Source organism: Bison bison, unplaced genomic scaffold (assembly GCF_000754665.1).
Source record: "Bison bison bison isolate TAMUID 2011002044 unplaced genomic scaffold, Bison_UMD1.0 scf7180017864451, whole genome shotgun sequence".
NCBI lineage: Eukaryota > Metazoa > Chordata > Mammalia > Artiodactyla > Bovidae > Bison > Bison bison.
In genome coordinates this window covers 735,657-755,564 of record NW_011495013.1, presented here as the reverse complement: position 1 = coordinate 755,564, position 19,908 = coordinate 735,657, and the positions used below count along the sequence as shown (strand labels likewise).

The following is a 19,908-nucleotide window of genomic DNA, read 5'->3' as shown; positions in this document are numbered from 1 at the left end:
ATGATTATGGACCTTATTTCCAATCACTGGAAAGCCACTGTAAAGTTTAAAAGCAGGAGCATGGATGCTCAGATGTGTGACTTGTCTATTTAAAGGCTCGGGTGTGTGGCTGCCGTGAGAATGGCCAATTTGGTACAGAGTGAAAACACGGGGACTCAAGACTATTGTGACCATCCCAACAGGAGGAATCGGCGGCTGGCACCAAGGGGTGGCCGTAAAGTAGGAGAGAGGAGGAGAGGTTGAGGCAGTAGTAGGAGGTAGAGATGGCAGGTCTTGGTAAGCAAGCAGACCCTTGGCTGTGACCCTGTGCTGTCACCGTTGGCACCTGGCAGTCCTGTCTGATTTGTGGCTTCCGCTTGGCAGTGAGCAGAGAAGCAGATAACCAGACCGACCAGCATTATGTGTACGGCAGGAAGGGCACCCTCTGACAGAGTAACAGGTGCAGTCCTGTGCAGTCGGTTCATGTTTCTAGACTTGGTGGTACCTGTTCTGACTGCTGAACCCCAAGACTCAAACCCACCCCCTCAACTTCTAAAATGGGCCGTGTTCCAAACCATTGTGTTTGCCAGAGGTTCATTGTAAACAGTTCTTTATAACTGAGGTATTACTGGTCATAGATTGAATACACCATGAATTAAATCATGTCCCCCTTGGGAGACAACTGCTAACCAGAAAAGCCTAGTATATGGTTGTCAGCGCAAAGCATGACACTTTTTAGGAAGAGCTTAATAAATGCTGAATGAGTGAGATGTTTACTCCTCTTTTAAAACAGGAACATTAAAGAGTTTCTAGTATATCTGTCGTGTTTTTCTAAACCCAGACAAGCCCTTTCAGTTACGTACTCCCTTGATTTTCCATGTTTATTTTGTATTTTCTGTTCCCTATAAAAGGAGTGTATTGAACTTTGAATTTGGCAGAAACCATGGCTGATGTTCCCTGCCTGTTTCATTTTGTAATTGCTCAATCAGATAACTTATTCTTGCCCAGAAATAGAGAGAGGAAATACTTTAGGCACATATAGAACACACTCAGTAAAAGACCTTGGATTTTCCTTTCAAAACTAGGATTTTGGCCAGCAGCTGGCAAGCACTCTTATTTAAAATACTGTTATCTAGCCAAGGGGACACTTTTCTGCTTCCATATGTGTAGGGGGAGGGGAGCTCTCAGTTAAAGATGACAGTACTCGGGTACCTTGGAGAAGGAAATGGCAACCCACTCCAGTACTCTTGCCTGGAGAATTCCATGGACAGAGGAGCCTGGTGGGCTGCCATCTATGGGGTCGCACAGAGTCGGACACAACTGAAGCAACCTTGCATGCATGCATGCATTGGAGAAGGCAATGGCAACCCACTCCAGTATTCTTGCCTGGAGAATCCCAGGGATAGACGAGCCTGGTGGGCTGCCGTCTATGGGGTCACACAGAGTCAGACATGACTGAAGCAACTTAGCAGCAGCAGCAGCAGCATTGGGGTACCAGTGTCATCTTGGCTCTTAATCAGCAGTGAACAAACGGCATCTTAAGAGAGGCAGGAACAAAAGGTGCCTTAAGAGAGGCACCACGGGATGAGGACGATGTGGGAGGGTGAACCACTGTTAGTGCTTCGTGTAAATTGGCAGGGAATCTGTTTTTAAAAACAAACCAACCTACCTTTTCAGCTCAGTTCAAAACTTGCTGCCTGATGGATCGGTTGTTTCTGCTTAGTTGTGCTATTGCAGAGGCTTTCTGACTGTGGGTTCATTATGGCCCCTCTCCCTGGCATCTATCAGGCAGATCTATGAAAAAATCGGAAACCCAGGCCCGGGATGTCAACTCTCCAAAGAGGTGGGATTAGGAGGAATTTTCCGAGTCCTGGAAGTCCCAGAAGAGAAACATCCAGCATAGAATGGGGCTATGTTGGCTGGGGGACTCCGCCTCTCTCTGGGGACTGACGCCGGAGGCTGAGAGCACCTGGCTGGAGGCACCTGCCAGCGGGGTGCGGGGTGGGCGGGGGCGACGGCCCACGTGCCTGCCGAGGAGCCAATGGGTGGCGGCGGCGGGCGGGCCGGGCTCTGGGAGGCGCGGACCGCTCTCGCTTCAACTTGAGACAGAAGGAATCGCGCCGCTGCTGGTTTCAGTGACCGCCCCAGGGTGGCTGGTGCCCGCAGCCTGGTCTTGTCCCCTGCATTGGGGGCAGCATCCTCGCCCAGTCCCAGGGCCTCCCCGGAGGCCAAGGTGAGGGATGTGAGCACGGGGCGGCGTGCCTTTGTCTGCAGGTAACCGGCGGGGTGGGCGCCGAGCTTGCGGAGACCCGACCCGCGGGACAAAGGCTGCATGCTCCCATCCCTAGAGTCAGTGCTTAGCGAGGTCGAGGGCGGCCGGGAGGGGTGAGGAGGTGTCTCTCTGTCTTGCTGGAGGGAAGGATGAGAATTGTATGAAATGAGGGGAAGGTGGAGGAGTCTTTTGATGCAGTTTACGAGCGTGGCAGGAAGCTGTTCAGGGGCGGGCTGTTGAGATGATCTGCTTTGGGGCTTTCTGTTGTGCCCAGTGTTATGACTGAATAAATGAGTGCATTCATCTCGCATGACCTCTGAATCCACGTTTATGTACTCTTGTTTGTATTAGGAGTGAAAAATACTCAGGATCTTGGTGGTCCGATTTTTGAATTGAAAGCAGTATCTTTGGGTGTAGAAAGACTATGCAGTTTCAAATAATTTTAGTTGTGTGACTTACAATATTGTTGGACTTCCGTGTGGGAAAATGTCTCAAATTCCCAAAATGTGGAAAGACAGCCAGCTTATCACGTGCTTGTTTTGGCACTGAAAAGAAGTAGATTTTTGTTTGTTTAAGAAAAATGTGATTTAAATGTTGCACACAACACTTAATTGGATTCTCAGGGAATCTGTGTCTTTTCTATCTGTTATCTATTTCCCTGTACCAATATTGGATCCAGGCACGCCTATTGATTCCCCAATTAATGTGTTAGCTGTGAATCTTCATTACTGCTTTGGATGGGAGATGGCCGGGGAGAAGGCAATCCCATTAGTCTTTTTCTTTTTATAACTGCAGCTGCAGCCTAGCTTTGACTAGCGTCAAGAATGGTGGGTTCCGCCTGCCTTCCTCATGTTATTCTCTTTCTGGTTTTCTCAGGTCATGGAGCAGTCAGCTCCTCCTCCAGCCTTACCCTGACACAAAAGCAGTTTGTAAGTTTTCACCCTAAAGTTCCCAATCTTTGTTACTGCCTTTGAGTTGTTATTTGCTTTATGAAGCCTTTCAGGACAAAAGTGTCCTGAGGCCTTTCACAAGAAGTTAGACACACAGTGCACTATGAGGGGAACAGCCCTAAATCTCTATTTGTAAATTTCGTCTGTAATTTTTCTAAGTTATCAGTGGCTGTGTTGTCCAAAGTGAGATGTGTGTAACAAGCTTAATAGGGGAAAGACTTTCTACAAGGGATCAGCCATTATCGTTGTAGAAGATGCTATTGGACTTGGCTCAGAGTGACGGCATGGGCTTTGGGCTGGTTTGGTCAGGAACCCCATCTTTCTGACAGCTGCTGTTTCATTTATGAGTTTTTCTGTCATTCTAGCAAGCCCTGGCTTTTGAACAACGGGGACAGTTATTTAACAAGTATTTATCAAACACTTGCTGTGTGCTTCGCTTTGGCACTAATGGTGAAATGGTAAATGCATCAAGCACCTTCTTGCTTTTTTGGAGCTCGTACTGTGCCAGCATAGGGCCCATTTCGGGCTTCTGAATTGGAGCATCCCTGGGAGGCATTGTGGACGGATTGACCCTGATGTGAACCAAGATGTTGCTGCTGGCTGCTGCCCTGGAGGTTAGCTGAGCCCAGGATGTAGATATGCACAGGTGGGACCAAAGTCACCTCTGCTCCAAGGGTGAAGGTATTAATCATACAGTGGGTCGTAGGCTCTGGAATCTGTCTTCTTGAACCTGTTTGCCATGATCCTGGATATCTTTCAGAGGAGCCTGGGACTGCAAGGTGGGCCAGAGCTGAGTTCTCAAAGAGTTTAAACAGTGGCATTGTTTAAGATGTGGTAATTCCAGTCTGTTTCAAAAACTACTGTTCGTGCAGTCTCCTAGTCTCACCTCAACAGCTTTCATCTTGAACAGCTCCTTGGGGAAATGAATTTCCTTCTGTACCACTGACTGAGCAAAGCTTTCTATCTGTCCCCAGCCTCCCAGGTGTTGAGGTGACTCCTAAGCTTAGAGACCTAGAGCGTGGTTGGAAAACACCTGTCAAGCTCACTCTACTTTTTGTAGATTTGCCATAGTGTTTCCTGATAATATGTACTTTCTTACTTGTCTGTCTTTTCACCTTTTCCACAAATCCCTAGGATCATGTGAAAACATACTAAATAGTTGTATAACTTGTTCTTTTCAAGTGCCTGTTTTAAACACAAATATTTTTTAGAAAGTCTTAGCCCTTTGGATTTCTCTGCCCTTAACATAGTGCCTAGGATAGGATGCGCTCCATAAATAATTGAATTGTTTTTTAAGATTTAACTATGATCATCACATGTACTTGATAGATATAAATAAGATCTATAGATTAATTTGCCCTTCAACAGATGTGGAACGTCTGTATGCCAGGTGTCTTGAGAGGTACATGAAGGGATGAGACAGACATGCTTCAAACAGGCAGGACATAAGCTGGAAGAACAATTCAGGAAGCAAGATGACACGGATCATGATAAGTGCAGTGAAATCAGCGGCACAGTGGGACAGAGAGAGTATCTCGATGGGGAAAGGGGGCCCCAGTGGGCAGCCCATCCTAGCAGGCAACCTTTGAGCTCAGCCAAAAGCTGGGAAGAAGCCAGGCGCGTGGGGGGCGCTGGAGGAAGAACAAGCGGTGCTCAACATGTTCATGGATACAAGAGAGTCCAGTGTGGCTGGAGTGGGAAGGCCAGTGATACATGCTGGATGAAAGAGATGGTTGGGGGCAGGGGGACAAGATCACACAGGGCCTTTGGGTTATAGTTGAAGGTTTCAATTTTCTTTTCTTTTTTAAAAAGTATTTTTAAAATGTATTTTGGCTGTGCCAGGTCTTAGTTGTGATATGCGAGATCTTTTCGTTGTGGCACACAGACTCTTAGTTGTGGCATGTGGGATCTAGTTTCCGGACCAGGAATTGAACCTGGGCCCCCTACATTGGGAGTGCAGCGTTTTAGTCACTGGGCCACCAGGGAAGTCCCTGAATTTTCTTTCTGATTCCGTGAGAAACCTCTGAAAGGTGGTAACTGGGAGAGTGCCATTATCTATTTTGTTTCATAAAGAAAGATACCAGTGAATGCTGTTAAGGGGTATGGATGTTGGTAGCGGAGGTGGAAGTTGAAGGTTCAGGCAGCAAGTCCTGGTCCAGGAAACATCAACGTGGTGGCAAGGGGATGAAGAGAAGCAGGCTGTGGAGATTGAGCTGGCACGGTTGACAGAGGAAGACGCAGGAAGAGGGGTCATCTAGGACCGAGCTGGATTTTTAGATTCATTGTTTTTTGTGTTTGTTTTTTTCCTGTTGGAAAATAATGACTGTATAAAGACAATTAAGCAATAAGCAACTCACTTTCAGTTTCTATTATTCCAAGACCTTGACTTATTTTGTCTTTTTCTCCAGTATGGATGAGCAGCCCTGCCTATTGGTGTACTGTGCATTTGGCCATTTTTGTCCAGGACATTTTACCCTTCAGTGGCCTATCAGACCTTGGAGCATTTTCTTTGCTGTGTCATAAAAATAAAGGATCCAAGTAAGAAAGAAGGCAGGTTTCAGCTTTAATCCATATGGAATTACTCTGCCTGGGCTTCCAGATTTATAAGATACCGTTGATAATTACATTTGAAGTTGTTAATTTCATATCCAATATCCTCTGACTTTCCAACAACAGATACTCAGTTGTAAATAAGCCTAGTTCTGTATCTATTTACAGTCAGCAGGAGTAAAATTCTTTAATAACACAGGAAATTCACTGTTCATTTCAAGAGCTAGAAAGCCATTTCCTTGTATCTGAAAAGTAGAGAAATGCAATATTTGGTCTCTGATGGGATTTTTTTTTTTTTGGCCCCTCTTTCTAGCTACAGATTTGTGAACATGAAATCTTACAATGTCTTTGTCAGTTAACTTTGGTTTTGAAGCCAGCTTTGGTTTGGGTTTGCAAAATTTTGATGCAGAAAATACTCCTTCTGCAGTCAGAATTTTAGGCAGATGAAAAGGAGCAGAAGTGATGGAGACCACCACCCCTTCTGCACTAGAAGCCTGGACTGGTTACCCTAGAACATGTAAGCATGTCTGGGGATGAATAAATTATGACAGTTGAAATAATTATGATAGAGGGAAAGCCGCTGCGGAGAACACAGTTGACAATTGGGACTGATTTGACCTGATTCTGTCATATGAAAGCATGCATCTGTTTGCCAGGTTACATGAAAATGCTGTTTCCAAGGAGTCTAGTGTGTTTTGTTTATCTACCCCACCCCAACCCCCCCAAAAATGGAAAAACATTCTAAGCAGAGTCATAGCCTGCTAGTGATTCTTTCAAAATAAAGTGGCTGGAGCAGAGACCCATGTTGATTCTGATTCTCATTCTGAGCATCCATGTAAGATTTTAGTTGAGCAAAAGGCATTCTGGCTCTCAAGCTACAAATTGAAAGAGTTCTTAGTCCTGCTTCAGAGTGGAATAGTTTCCAGCTGGCCCTGGAGTTTATCACCTGTAACAAGGATTATTCCAGCGTCTCAGCCATCTTAGTCCTGCTTCAGAGTGGAATAGTTTCCAGCTGGCCCTGAAGTTTATCACCTGTAACAAGGATTATTCCAGCGTCTCAGCCAGTTGCACAGGTTTAACACACACTTCGTGTACTGCTCTGCTGTTAGAATCTTGAGATTCATAATATTTCTCATGCAGGCAGAGCTTTGCGTTTTCGTTTTGCACTGGGCTCTGCAAGCTATTGAACTGGTCCTAATCTCACTGTTTGTCCATGTTGTACGCTGCACCCCTGAATCAGGCTGACATCTAAAGTGGGGTCCCTGACTTGTTCTGTGAAAGATATTAAATATGGGGGGTCTGTGGTTTCTGTTGCAGCCCCTCAGCTCTGTCACGGTGGCTCCGAAGCAGCCACTGACAACTGAAGTGAAGGAGTGCAGTTGTGTTCAGTGACACTCTGTTCGTAAGAGCAGGCAGGGAACGATGGACTGTGATCCTCAAGCCATCATTTGCCACCCCTGACTGAAATAGGGACCTTGTCCTTTGGAAACAAGAGGGCTTGGTCACCTTTGGACAGCTTTATGGTATTCTGAAAACCAGAGCATTCTGGTTTTCTCCAGAGCATTCCTGAACAGGTCTGGCTGGTAGGAGTACCTCTGTGACAGACCATCATTCAAACATCCCCCAGCCCGCACTCGAGCTTCTTCTCCATGAAGGCATGTTAATTCTATTTGTCAAGTATAAAGACATATGGATAATAAAAGGAAGGTAAACTCACAGTAAAAATAGGATGCCACCGTGATGGGATTGTGGTTTTGTTTTTGTAAAGACTTACCATATTTGAGGGAAAAGAAAAAAGATGCTAGCTGTAAGGAGGCTAGCTGTGTATAAAAAGTAACCTTACCAAATAGGAAAGGTGTGTCTTCTTTGAAAGTGTATCAAGAAGTTAACTCCTGCTGTGTGTGTGTGTGTGTGTGTGTGTGTGTGTGTGTGTGTGTAGCCCAGCTCTACATACTTCTTCTGCCTCAGCATGCATGGAAATACCTTGTCCTGGGGTCTTTTCTGTAAATGATAAACAAAAGTTTATTTCTCAAAGAATACAAATATGAAGACAATTATCTGGGGAGTCAGTAAATCTTGATAGAAATCAACATACAAGGGAAATTTATATATTGATTTCCTTAGGAGCAGAGGAGCCGTGGTTCATTTAGACAAATGTTCCGAAGAAAGAATCTAGTTAGGGGCTCTGGAAACACTTTGTGTGGAGATGATCAGGGTATAGATTTGCTTTGCTTTCATATTCAGTCACAAGAGATTATAATCTTCTCAGAACTCGCCTTCTGCCCATTCAGATAAAATATATGTTTTATTAACGTTGTTTCAGATGACATGAGAACTGAATGTGAACTAAAGTCATTTTTAAAGTGCTGACTGTAATAATAGCAGGAGAAAAATCCAGCCAAGTCCCCATTATTCACAGCATTATTCCCGTAGCAACGTGATCAGGAATAAGGGGTAAAGACCTTTGTTTACACTACTTATTTATTCAGAAATATTTGACTACTTGTTATGTGCCAGGCATTGGTGAGTGAACATTTACCCAGGTGGTGAGTGAACAAGGCAGGTTCCACGTTAACACAGAGTTTCCTTTTTTTGTGGGGGAGAAGGAAGGACAGACAGTAAACAAATAAGCAGGGTAGTTTTAGATGCTTTGAGAGTTGGCGGTGACTGGGTGGTCTGGAGGGGTCTTCTACGGGTGATGACGATAAGAGGAAGTCCTTGGTGGGAGATTTAGGGGACTGAGTATCCAGGCAGCACCAACAGTGAGCACAGAGGCTCCAAAGTCCAGTGTGTTTGTGAACAGGGTGAAGCCAGAGCCCAGCAGGTATGGAAGAGGCAGGAAGTGAGGTCAGAGAGAGAGATGGGGTGGGGTGGGGGGTGGGGAAGAGCAGGGAAGCAACAGGACAAGTGTCTGGTGTGTAAAGAAGGAAACTCTCAGCCTTTGCCCTGGAAAGTTATTTAGACCAAGCACAGCACTTAATTTTTGTTACCAGGTCCAGTTGAAAGCGGAACCAAAGCTCCAACAGGGTTGGAGCCAGGATCGGAGAACTGAGGCCGTCTTTGTTCATCAAGGGGTGGGTCCTGGGAAGAGCCCATTCATTGGGAGGGAGGCAGGCTCAGGTGCCAGGCGCCTCACCCCCACCCCCGCCAAAACACAGAGCAAAGATGAGGCTGGCCAGGCCAACCTGTCCTCCATTTGTGGATCCGCCACTTTTTTTAGCTGTGTGGGTTTTGAACCTTAGAGTCTCTTATAAAGTGAGAGTCGTGAGGCTCCCCTGAAGGGTTATTGTGTGGCCTGGTGATAATGTGCACCGAAAACAGAGCCTGGCTGGGTGGCAGGTTGAATAAGGTGGGAACCATTCGTGTTATTTGCTTTTAGCAATCAGTCACCCTAGTGTTGATATCTATTTTTACGTAGGTATTATTGAGTTTACAGTGTATCAGGGATACTTGTATCTACAGTAAGTTTCCAAAATTCAAATGACGGCAGAACGTCTTGGCTTTTTGTGTGATCTATAGTAGTGTTCCAACAGAGGAGCCCGCCTGGTTACAGTCCATGGGGTCTCAAAGAGTCGGACATAACTGAGCAGACAGACACATTCGTATTCCTTCTGTCTGCACAAAGGAATTGGGATTGTCTATGTAAGTATAGATGGTAAAGAATCCGCCTGCAATGCAGGAGACCCAGGTTTGGTCCCTGAGTTGGGAAGATTCCCTTGGAGAATGAAATGGCAACCCACTCCAGTATTCTTGCCTGAGAAATCCCATGGACAGAGGAGCCTGGCAGGCTACAGTCTACGGGGTTGCAAAGAGTTGAACATGACTGAGCAACTAACACTTTCACTAAAACCTCTTGAAAGTTTAGAAACAGGTTTAAGAATGTACCTTCCTCACAAGAGGCTTTCGATGAGGCTGGGTGCGTGGAATTGAAAGGAATTCACCCACAGGCTCACTGTGGTTCATTTTTTGGGCTTGTGTGTGTGTGTGTGTTGGCCACGCCTTGCGGCTGTGTGGTATCCTAATTACTGGACGAGTGATGGAACCCCAAAGTGAAAGTGTGGAGTCCTCACCACTGGACTGCCAGGGAAGTCCCTCGTCGTGGTTTTAACTCAGAGCCTGGTCTGTACCAGCCAGTGATAGGTCCCCTCATGGCACTTTTTGCATGAAAACCTCTTGCCTGGTATGGGAGCTGTCATCTTCCCCAGAGGTTCCCTTGTTCTTGAACCTTGTCAGATAGGGTCTTTCTGGGTTTTGTTTTGTTTCAAAAAACAAAAGCAACCATTTTCTTTTTGTTTACCATCTCTCCTTTCAGGAAGGAAGACACCTCATGGTTTTACAATTCATGTATATTTTACATTAGTTTTATCCTTTGATTGTGCCCTAAACTTTATATCTTGAACATGGCATGAATTATCTCTTACTTGAAAACTAAACATAAATTATGTGTATTCTCTATTTGCTCAGATATTCAGAGAAGCAAGGTGGTTGTGTTTTTTATTTTTTAATTGTAATACAGCACAGATGCAAGCAGATGCTCATTAATTCTTGGTCTCTTCAAAGATGGACTTTAAAAAATTTCTCATTTCCTGGTTGCTCTCAAATATCCTTTTTTGCCTCATTAGTAAGCTGACTGGTAACTATTGTGTCTTCTCTCTAGTGGCATGAGAAAGTCCTTTGTTTAGAAAAATGTGCCTTGAATTTCAATACTCTTAAACCACTTTAGATCCTCAGCTTCACACTTCCAGTTAGAGCGTTAGCTCCTGTGTGTGCCAGTCAACAGTTAACAGGCCGCGTGGTGCTGGGAAGGGGACGCAGGAGCAGGGAGGTGGGAAGGCAGCTCATTTTGCAAAGGAAGGTACGCTTGTCGGAGGTGGTCCTGTTGTCGTTTGGTCTTGGGAAGGAGAGAACCTTTCCTTGAGCTGAATTGTCTGAAACTTAGTAGACACCAGATGGTGAATTTGCATAAATTCAGAATTCAGTTCAGGGATCTTTCACCTGCAGCATGTGGATTCTAAAGGGGTCTATGCATGAGTTTCTGGGGTTATTGAACTTTCTCCCCCACCCCCCTGCAATGGTGTGTCAAAGTGTGGGTCTGTAGACATTTCTTTCTGGGATGTTTTCATCAGAGTTCAAAGATTTCATGATCCAACACAGGTTTAGAAACCTTCCTCTTCGCAGACCTTCCTCCCCTACTCCCCCTCAACTGGTAACCACACCGTGCAGTGTATACGTCAGGTCTACACTGCAGGCCTTCCCACCGTTGAGTCTGACACTGATTAACAAGTGCCATCCCTCCAGCACTAATATCTTAGGAGGTGAGTTACCAGTATTGCTCCCATTTCACAGATGAGAAAACTGAAGAACAAAGAAGCTAAGGGCCTTGGCTGAGGGCAAGTAGTGAATAAATATCAGGAACAAGAAATCTGAAGCTGGAGGAAAAGAGAAACTGTCAGGTTCAGGCGTTGGTACGAGAGTTTTCATGATATGAAGTTTTATGTCTTTACTTCATTGCCATGTGGATAATGCTGGTCTGTGCTGGCGCTCAGATGGCTCAAAAGACTCTCAGTGATGAAAGACAAGCATCAAAAACTAGTGCGAAGCAGCGAGTTCTGCAAACATGGAGCGAGAAGTACCCTGGCAAGTCTTTGCTGTACGTGCTCAGTTTGTGAAGCATGGGCAGTGTGCACTGCATAAGAAGTAGGTGGCTGTGCTGGGGAGATATGTCTTCTTCCAAGAGCTAGAATAGACATGTGATTCTGGTATGCTTTTTTTTTTTTTAGGAATTTTCTATTCATTTGGATGCCCAGTTACCCATGCCAAGTAGTTCTGCTATTTCCGGCTTTTTTTTTTTTTAATGAAAACCTTGCCAATTACTTACTCCATTCATTTTCCCAAGAAATAGTCGCCAAGAGCATGCTGATCAGGCAGCATTTGCCTGTGTGGCTAGTGTGGATTTCATCCTGGGGTTGAATTCTTCCCACTGGCATCTTGTACTGTGAGAAGGGGGAGTGAGCTTACGCCTGACTCTAAATTTAGCCTTCCCCGCTTTCAGAATGGCACGTCTCACACAGAAGCCCAACTTTGGGCTGATGTTTCTTCCCCAGCACATTACAAGGTGTGGAGTTGGTGAAGCAGCTGCCACCAGGACTCTTCTGCATTTTTTGCATGACATTTCTTTTTTTTTTTTTACCCTTAGCATTAGTACCTGTGGAATGCATGACATTTCAAAGATCGCTCTGAAGTGTCCCCAGTTATGGCTGGTTTTCTCTTCAACACTTAAATCAAGCAGTGTCTATTAACCTCAAATAAACAGACCTTGTTAAAAGTTCACAGTGTCATTTTTCTGAGTCCTGCCTTCAGGGAAAAACGTAGTAGGTACATATAGATGTTATTTCATTAAATGAACCACTAATAATAATTCTAATTTCAAATAGCCAAGGCACCAATAATATACACAAAAGAAACAGCTTACATCCTCAGGTGTCTCGACTTAAGGTTATTTAAGCATAATCCATATACTTAGGTATAAACTTTTTATCAAGAACCAAAAGCACCTGGCGTAAATAAAAAGTTAGTCAAGGAAATGCTGCCCATGCATCTTTGTAGTAAGAATCAAAGCATTTGAATCCTAAAAATCTGAATATTAGGAAATTTCAAATTTTCTTGTCCCTGGTATTTACTCACTGTTTGCCCTTGGGTCAAGGCCCTTAGCCTCTTTGCTCTTCAGTGTCCTTGTCTGTCTTAGATGAAAAACCCAGGATTCAGATTAAGTGACTTGCAGAGTGTTTACTCAAACCGGGACTGGAAACTAGACCTTTGGATCCTTTGCTGATGAACTAAGTTGCCTCCAAACATTGGCTTTGATGGGGGCAGTGCAGAGGAGCACGGGAGGTAACCTCATGCTACGGTAAGTGGTGCCCAGCAGATCCGAGGAGAGACCACAAATTACCCCCAGGCAACCTCCCTGCCATGGAAGATGTTTTGTCTCAGTCGCTGCCCAGCCCCACCCAGCTGGGACATGACACCATCTGATAACTGTAGCGATGCAGTCTGTTCCACTTGCGACATAGCAGACATTCTTTGCACACGCCATCCCATTTAACTGGGTTCTCGTGATTACCCTGAGCGAGGGGGCCTTGTCCCTTTTTCACTGACTAGGAAGCAGGTTCTGAGGGTCACAGAGAGGGAGCCCAGGAAAAAGAGAAGGTAAGTAACCAGCAGGATTTGAACACAGCTCTGACCACTTACTTCGCTAAAGGGCTTCTCTTGGGAATTTTCAATACCTTCTCTCCCTGCAAAAGTTCACAGGCCACAAGGTGGCGGGGGAGGGTGGGCGGGGGCGTGCTCCTCTGTTTACCTAAAAGCCCAGTTGCAAACCATTTGCCCCATTTTGAACACCTGTGCATAGTAACCTGCTGGTTCATTCGGGAGACAGACCGTGAGGTGGTTCTGCAGGAGTGTGAAGAAGCGTGGGGTCCATGTCTTAGGTGCATTCCCAGGAGACCAGAATTAGAGTCCTGCAGGCCCACAATCAAATGCTGACTTCACCAGGCACTGCTGTGTGACCTTGGTCAAGCCCCTCCACTCTCTCTCAACTTGTTTCCCTTTCTATCGCTGAGAACATAGTATTTACCTTGTCAGGTTGCTGCTAGGGCGGCACAGAGCCAGCACTCAGTAAAAGGTAGTCTGGTAGTTGCTATTGACTGGGAGTGTGACTGGTCATCACACACACTGCAGCATGGTTACTTGAGCCTTAGAGTATGCATATCACAATGCTTTTCTCAAGTGTTGAGGCAGATACTTACATATTTGTATTACAAAAGTTATGTGTTCTTATTGCATAATATTCAAATGACTATATTAAATACATTCCTCTGTTATTCCATCGCCAGATAAGAGGTTTGGATGTTAAGCTGTTCCAGATATTTTGCCATGCATATATTGAAATTCACACTCAAACTTTTTTGGTGATTTTTCCTGTAAGACCGTATATCTGTGACTTGGGTTGTTTGCTTTTCCCCCATTGAATAAGACATCACAGTCACTGTTCAGTAGCAAGTGGACAGCCCTGCGTTTCTGCCCAGTGATTGTACTCCGCTGTCTCTCACATTCTGATTGCAGCTCTCATCCCCTCAGGGTCCCGATGGCCGCTCCATGACCCTGGCCACAGGGCCCCTGCGGAGACAGGTTTCTGGCTTTCCTCCTCTTTATCTGTTATCCAGCCTCTTCAGTTTGGTCAAGTGTGAACCTGCCTGTGACTGACTTGGGGCTCTGCCCTCAGGCCCCTTCAAATTGGCTGTGCCCAAACCAGACAGGTGGTGAGCACTCTGGGTCGGGAGGTTAAGTGGCTTCACTAGGGTCCCCCTGGAAGCTCAGAGCAGCTCCGGGGGTGGAACTCAAAGCATTCAGCCCCAAACCCCAAACTGCTGCCGGCCTCTCTCCACATGCCGTTCCTCTCTTCCCTGGTACAAATCTGTTTTCTCACCCTTGAGCTCATTTCCTGGCCAGGCCTCGGCCCACCTCTGCCCTTGGCCTGCTGCTCGGCCTTCACCTCTCCTGCTTCGTCCCCCTCTCCGGGTGCAGTCCTGGGAGAATCCCTGGATTGTAACACTGTAGCTCTATTAATAAAATGTCGGAAGTGCTAGTAAAGCAGGTAAGGCTGTTGCCATGTCTTTGTTTCCATATGTTTTTTATTGGGAGCAGGTGGAGCTGGAAAACGAAGATAAGTACTTTGCTGCTGTTCTCTGCAAACCGTTTCCCGTATTTCACTGTGATATTTTAGGCTTGATTACCTCCCACGGTTGATACGATCCTCTGTAAACTCAGCTGGCATCTTTTGGCTCCATCGTAAAGTGGCTCAAAATACACACTTCTGTGTGAGGGAGTTCAGCTAAAATAAGCACCGAAAGGCTATTAATTACAGCCAAGTTGGGAAATAAGATGGGATGTCAGCACTTAGAGTCGATGTTAATGGGACTGCGGTAAATAGCAGGTACCGTGTGAATGCTAACGTGTTGTTTCTGCTCTGTTCCCTCATGCCTTCCCGGATTCAGAGAGAGGTAACCGGCCGATTTTCTCTTCTCCCCCTCTTTGTGCTGTCTTCAGTGTCTAGCAAAGCTCATTTGCTTTCTTCATGCCCCTGTCACCTTCATCACAGCCATCGCTGTCTTTACAAGGCGGAACTTTGTTTTAACTTTTTCTCATCATCATTGTTACATGTCCTGCGTTCAAAACACTGTGGCCGTGCCTCTGGGGCCGTGGTCCTCTGCTGCTTGACCCTGTCTGGGGAAGGTGATGGGCAGAGCCATGACTTGGTCCTTCTCACTGCTGGCTGAGCACAATCTAGTCAGCGTGCTGGGGAGAAGACATGATAGAAATATCAGGTTAGGTACCAGGTTGTGTAAGGAGGCTTTCCGTGCTTTGTGAAGAACTAATTTGGCCACCTCATGCGAAGAGTTGACTCATCGAAAAGACTCTGATGCTGGGAGGGATTGGGGGCAGGAGGAGAAGGGGACGACAGAGGATGAGATGACTGGATGGCATCACCGAGTCGATGGACGTGAGTCTGAGTGAACTCCGGGAGTTGGTGATGGACAGGGAGGCCTGGCGTGCTGCGATTCATGGGGTCACAAAGAGTCCGACATGACTGAGCGACTGATCTGATCTGATCTGATCTGAATACTAGGACTGGCTTGTTAGGACTTCTCCAAAGAGCTTTGTTGGTAAGGTTTGACTCTAGGATGACAGCCAGAGGGACTGACTCAATTTCAGTCTGGATTATTAGCTAAAATATATGGAATTCTTCTCCTCTCCTCACATCTAGAAGAACATACCGATAGAAAGGCTGCACCTCCAAAATGAAAGGTATTTGTACCTCAGATGCGTGTATTTTCGGTACTCTGAATGTCAGCCTGACCGTTGGCTGATTGGGGGCTTTTAAGCTCCACGATTCCTCAGCTCTGTCACTTCATAAAAGCTCCATTTTTGATGGAAGGAGAACCTTTGGGAATTTTTCCTGTTGAAAGAACGATTGTCAGTACTGCTTGGCAGAGTGAAGAGACACCAAGGACGGCACCTTTGCTCTTTGTGCTGGAGTCTGACCCAGGAGCTCCCTCAGGGGAAGAAGGGAGGAGGGGCTGAGCTCCAACAAGGGCCACTTCCTCCTTTAGGATGAGCTGCAGTCACCGCTCAGTGGCCCGAGGGAAGGGAGACTGCACAGGCTGTGTGGTGACACTTCCACTGTCAGTCTCCCGGAGGGCATGCTTAGGAGATTTGGGGAGCCTGATTGATTCTCTCACTCCTTCTGAGGAGGCCCTGGCCCCTGGAGGTGGTGGAAGTTTCTGGAGGATGAGGGCAGTGGGTTTGGACACCAGCTCCCTGGTCTGAAGTCCCCACTAAGTCTTGTGGGAGCCGATGGTGAGAATGTGTTCACATGTTTGGTAGGTCCTGCTGCTGCTAAGTCGCTTCAGTCGTGTCCGACTCTGTGCGACCCCATAGACGGCAGCCCACCAGGCTCCCCCATCCCTGGGATTCTCAGGCAAGAACACTGGAGTGGGTTGCCATTTCCTTCTCTAATGCATGAAAGTGAAAACTGAAAGTGAACTCACTCAGTCGTGTCTGACTCTTAGCGACCCCGTGGACTGCAGCCTACCAGGCTCCTCCGTCCATGGGATTTTCCAGGCAAGAGTACTGGAGTGGGGTGCCATTGCCTTGGTAGGTCCTACCATCCGAGTTCATTCAGGGCTCCTCTCTGGGACCCGTTGCTCTGAATATTAGCAGCAAAGGCCATTCTAGAGAGGCTACAAACGCTGGTTTGCCCACTGCACCTGTAGTGTTTATTTGCAGGTAGTCGCTTTTCAGATTTGCTGTGTACGCAGTCTGTCTCGTGAAAGCACCTGGTAAACAAAGGATTCCCTGTGGAAAAGGTGTGTTTACGCAGGTGATGAGTTGCTAGAATGCCCCTTTCAGAGTTTACAAACTGAGCATCTTCTTAAGTTTGCAAAGAAAGTTGAGTTTACCAAATCGGAGCCTGAGCTTTGTGAAATTAGTAATGCCTGCATATGGTGTGTGTGCCGCTGGGTGAAATAAGAAAAATCAAAATGGCTCGTACGTGTATGTAGCCAGTATGTATGTGTAACCTTCTGGATTAATTAGCCATTTAGGAGGAAGGCATTTCTCATCCCCTTTCCCTCTCTTCCTTTCCCCAAGCCCCCAAAACAATAGTTTCAAAGTGTAATAAGAAAATAAGAGCCGTTAGGCAAAGAAGAGCAGGCAGCCTTGAAAACAGGACTCCTCCTTTTAGGCCCTTTGCAGGTGAGATGAAAAGAGAAAGCCCCTTATCATAAAGGGCTGGATTTGGAATGTTTGGACCAAATCTCCTTGCTGCTCTTTTCTCCTTGTCTGCTGGTGGGACCTGTCCTCTGCAGTGGTAACAACTCTGTTCGCTTATCACCTCCACAGAAAGATAACCTGGGAGGAAAGGGTCTTGGGAACATTTCATTAAGTGTTATTATATTCGTACCTCTGCAAAGATTTATTAAAATGTTCTTTGTGGATAAGGAGACAGTAGGAGACAGTATTTCAAAGTGGACCTTTTTTTTTCTTTTTACTTCTTTTTCCTCATGTATAATAACAACAAATGTTAATCAGTTTCCTCCGTGTGCCAGCGTGTGTCAGACATAACGTGTATTTGACCTGAGCAAACATAAAAGACTTTACTAAAAAGACTTTACATAAAAGACTTTACTAAATTGTGGAGACTTCGTCAGGAGCGCTAACAGAAAAGATTTAGCGAGAGACTGAATGGCAGGGAATCTAACAGAAAAGAAAGTATGAGCTACTGCCACACACATCTGGGCTGTCGTGTGTGGGACTAGGGCAGTTCCAGAAAGCAGAGCCCAGTCCCATAGGCACACGTTGTGGGGAGGCAAGTTTTCATTCATCATTAAGAGAAAATGTGTTGGTTTGTGGGAGTGTCCCAGTAGTGGAGCTCCTCCTGATCTGTTAACTAAGTGAGGTTTTATACCACTGATACCTTCTAAGTACCACCCGTCTGGGTGCTATAGAAGGAGGGAAGAAACGTTAGCCTGGGTAACCACTAAGAGGTCTGTCAGTTCAGTCGCTCAGTCGTGTCCGACTGTTTGCGACCCACGAATCGCAGCACGCCAGGCCTCCCTGTCCATCACCAACTCCCGAGAGTTCACTCAGACTCACGTCCATCGAGTCGGTGATGCCATCCAGCCATCTCATCCTCCGTCGTCCCCTTCTCCTCCTGCCCCCAATCCCTCCCAGCATCAGAGTCTTTTCCAATGAGTCAACTCTTCGCATGAGGTGGCCAAAGTACTGGAGTTTCAGCTTTAGCATCATTCCTTCCAAAGAACACCCAGGACTGATCTCCTTTAGAATGGACTGGTTGGATCTCCTTGCAGTCCAAAATCAGATTGATTATATTCTTTGCAGCCAAAGATGGAGAAGCTCTATACAGTCAGCAAAAACAAGACCGGGAGCTGACTGTGGCTCAGATCATGACTTAAATTCAGACTTAAATTGAAGAAAGTAGGGAAAACCACTAGACCATTCAGGTATGACCTAAATCAAATCTCTTATACAATATCCAATTATACAGTGGAAGTGAGAAATAGATTTAAGGGGCTAGATCTGATAGATAGAGTGCCTGATGAACTATGGACGGAGGTTTGTGACATTGTACAGGAGACAGAGATCAAGACCATCCCCATGGAAAAGAAATGCAAAAAAAGCAAAATGGCTGTCTGGGGAGGCCTTACAAATAGCTGTGAAATGAAGAGAAGCGAAAAGCAAAGGAGAAAAGGAAAGATATAAGCATCTGAATGCAGCGTTCCAAAGAATAGCAAGAAAAGATAAGAAAGCCTTCCTCAGCGATCAGTGCAAAGAAATAAAGGAAAACAACAGAATGGGAAAGACTAGAGATCTCTTCAAGAAAATTAGAGATACCAAGGGAACATTTCATGCAAAGATGGGCTCAATAAAGGACAGAAATGGTATGGACCTAACAGAAGCAGAAGATAGTAAGAAGAGGTGGCAAGAATACACAGAAGAGGTCTGTAGATGCCTCTTAAATTCCTTTTGAAGAGGGATAAGATCACAAGCAAGTTTTCATTTATGGAAGAGTTGCAAGGGGAGGGATTTAGGGAAAGAGTGAGCAGTTCTGTCTTGGCAGCTTTTTAATGGAACCCATTTGAATAAAGAATCATTGATTCATTCATTCTATACAGATGGATTAAGCCCCTGCAGGGCGATTAAAATGCTGTCAGCTGAGAACAATAAAAGCACTCTTTTGTCTTTTCCCTTTGCCATTAAGAAGTTTGAGGCTGTTGTGTAAGATGTCTTAGCACTGACATTTTTCCCTGACAGAACTTACCGCTGGTCCGCTGGGGGAGTAATTACTGGGGAGAAGAGCAAAAGAATAGGAACAAAAAGAGCTGGAATCACAAGGGTTTCCAACTAACGGTGAAAGTAGCTGATTCCTGGTACGCCCTTCTGTTACAGTTTAAGGGGGAGACACAGCTGTGAACCTTCCACTTCCTGGTTGATGGAGGAAATGCAGTGATCCCCTGACTGCAGGAAATGGGTGAGGTGAAACTCCAGAGGGGACTAGCTCCTCTCTAGCAGACGTTTCCTCGCTCCAGGAGAAAGCTGCAGCAAAGGACAGAAGTGGTGCTGGCTGCTCAGTGTCACACACAGTGTCTCAGATAGACGGGCATCTTGGAGAATGTGTCAGAAAAGACAGGAGCCTGTTCTGACTGGACCTCGGGGGTCATCTGAGACAGATTTGTGGCTTTATTGGTGACCATGCCAAGGCCCTGGAGGAGGCATGACCCAGGGGTGGGGCAGGGAGCAGAGGGACATAGAAGTCCATCCGAGCCTGTCTCAGCTCTGAGATGCAACACTCTCGGGGCTGTGAACACCAGTGCTGCTGGTGGCTCTGAGACGCAAAGTCGGGGACAGGAGAGACAGTGAAGGCCCGCAGGGGAAGAAGCAGCTCCTGCAGGGTGCTACAGCAGGCTGACCGCACCCTCACAGTGTCACAGCCCCTGCGGGCCCTGTTCAGCTGGGTGACAGCCACCAGCTCCGGGTGCTCTTCCCTCCCCATCCCCATCCGTGGTGCTGGGCTGATTG

General features: G+C 46.2%; 1 protein-coding gene across 8 annotated transcripts in view; it reads left to right on the top strand.

Moving 5' to 3' along the window:
- Nucleotides 1-19,908, top strand: part of APBB2 (amyloid beta (A4) precursor protein-binding, family B, member 2) — a 382,672-nt gene that overhangs the window by 342,680 nt on the left and 20,084 nt on the right. Inside the window, exon 1 of one of the 8 annotated variants that reach the window (XM_010858835.1) lies at nt 2,095-2,212. The exons of 3 other annotated variants lie outside the window; for them this stretch is intronic. Coding sequence is in view for 2 of the 5 variants with exons in the window: in XM_010858832.1 (XP_010857134.1) it covers nt 14,755-14,810 (56 nt within the window). In the remaining 3 variants the exon portion in view is untranslated. Of the gene's footprint in view, nt 1-2,094; nt 2,254-9,593; nt 12,958-13,143; nt 14,811-19,908 lie in introns of those variants that run through there. 4 more of the 8 variants (XM_010858836.1, XM_010858834.1, XM_010858833.1 and 1 more) reach the window with 4 other exon arrangements.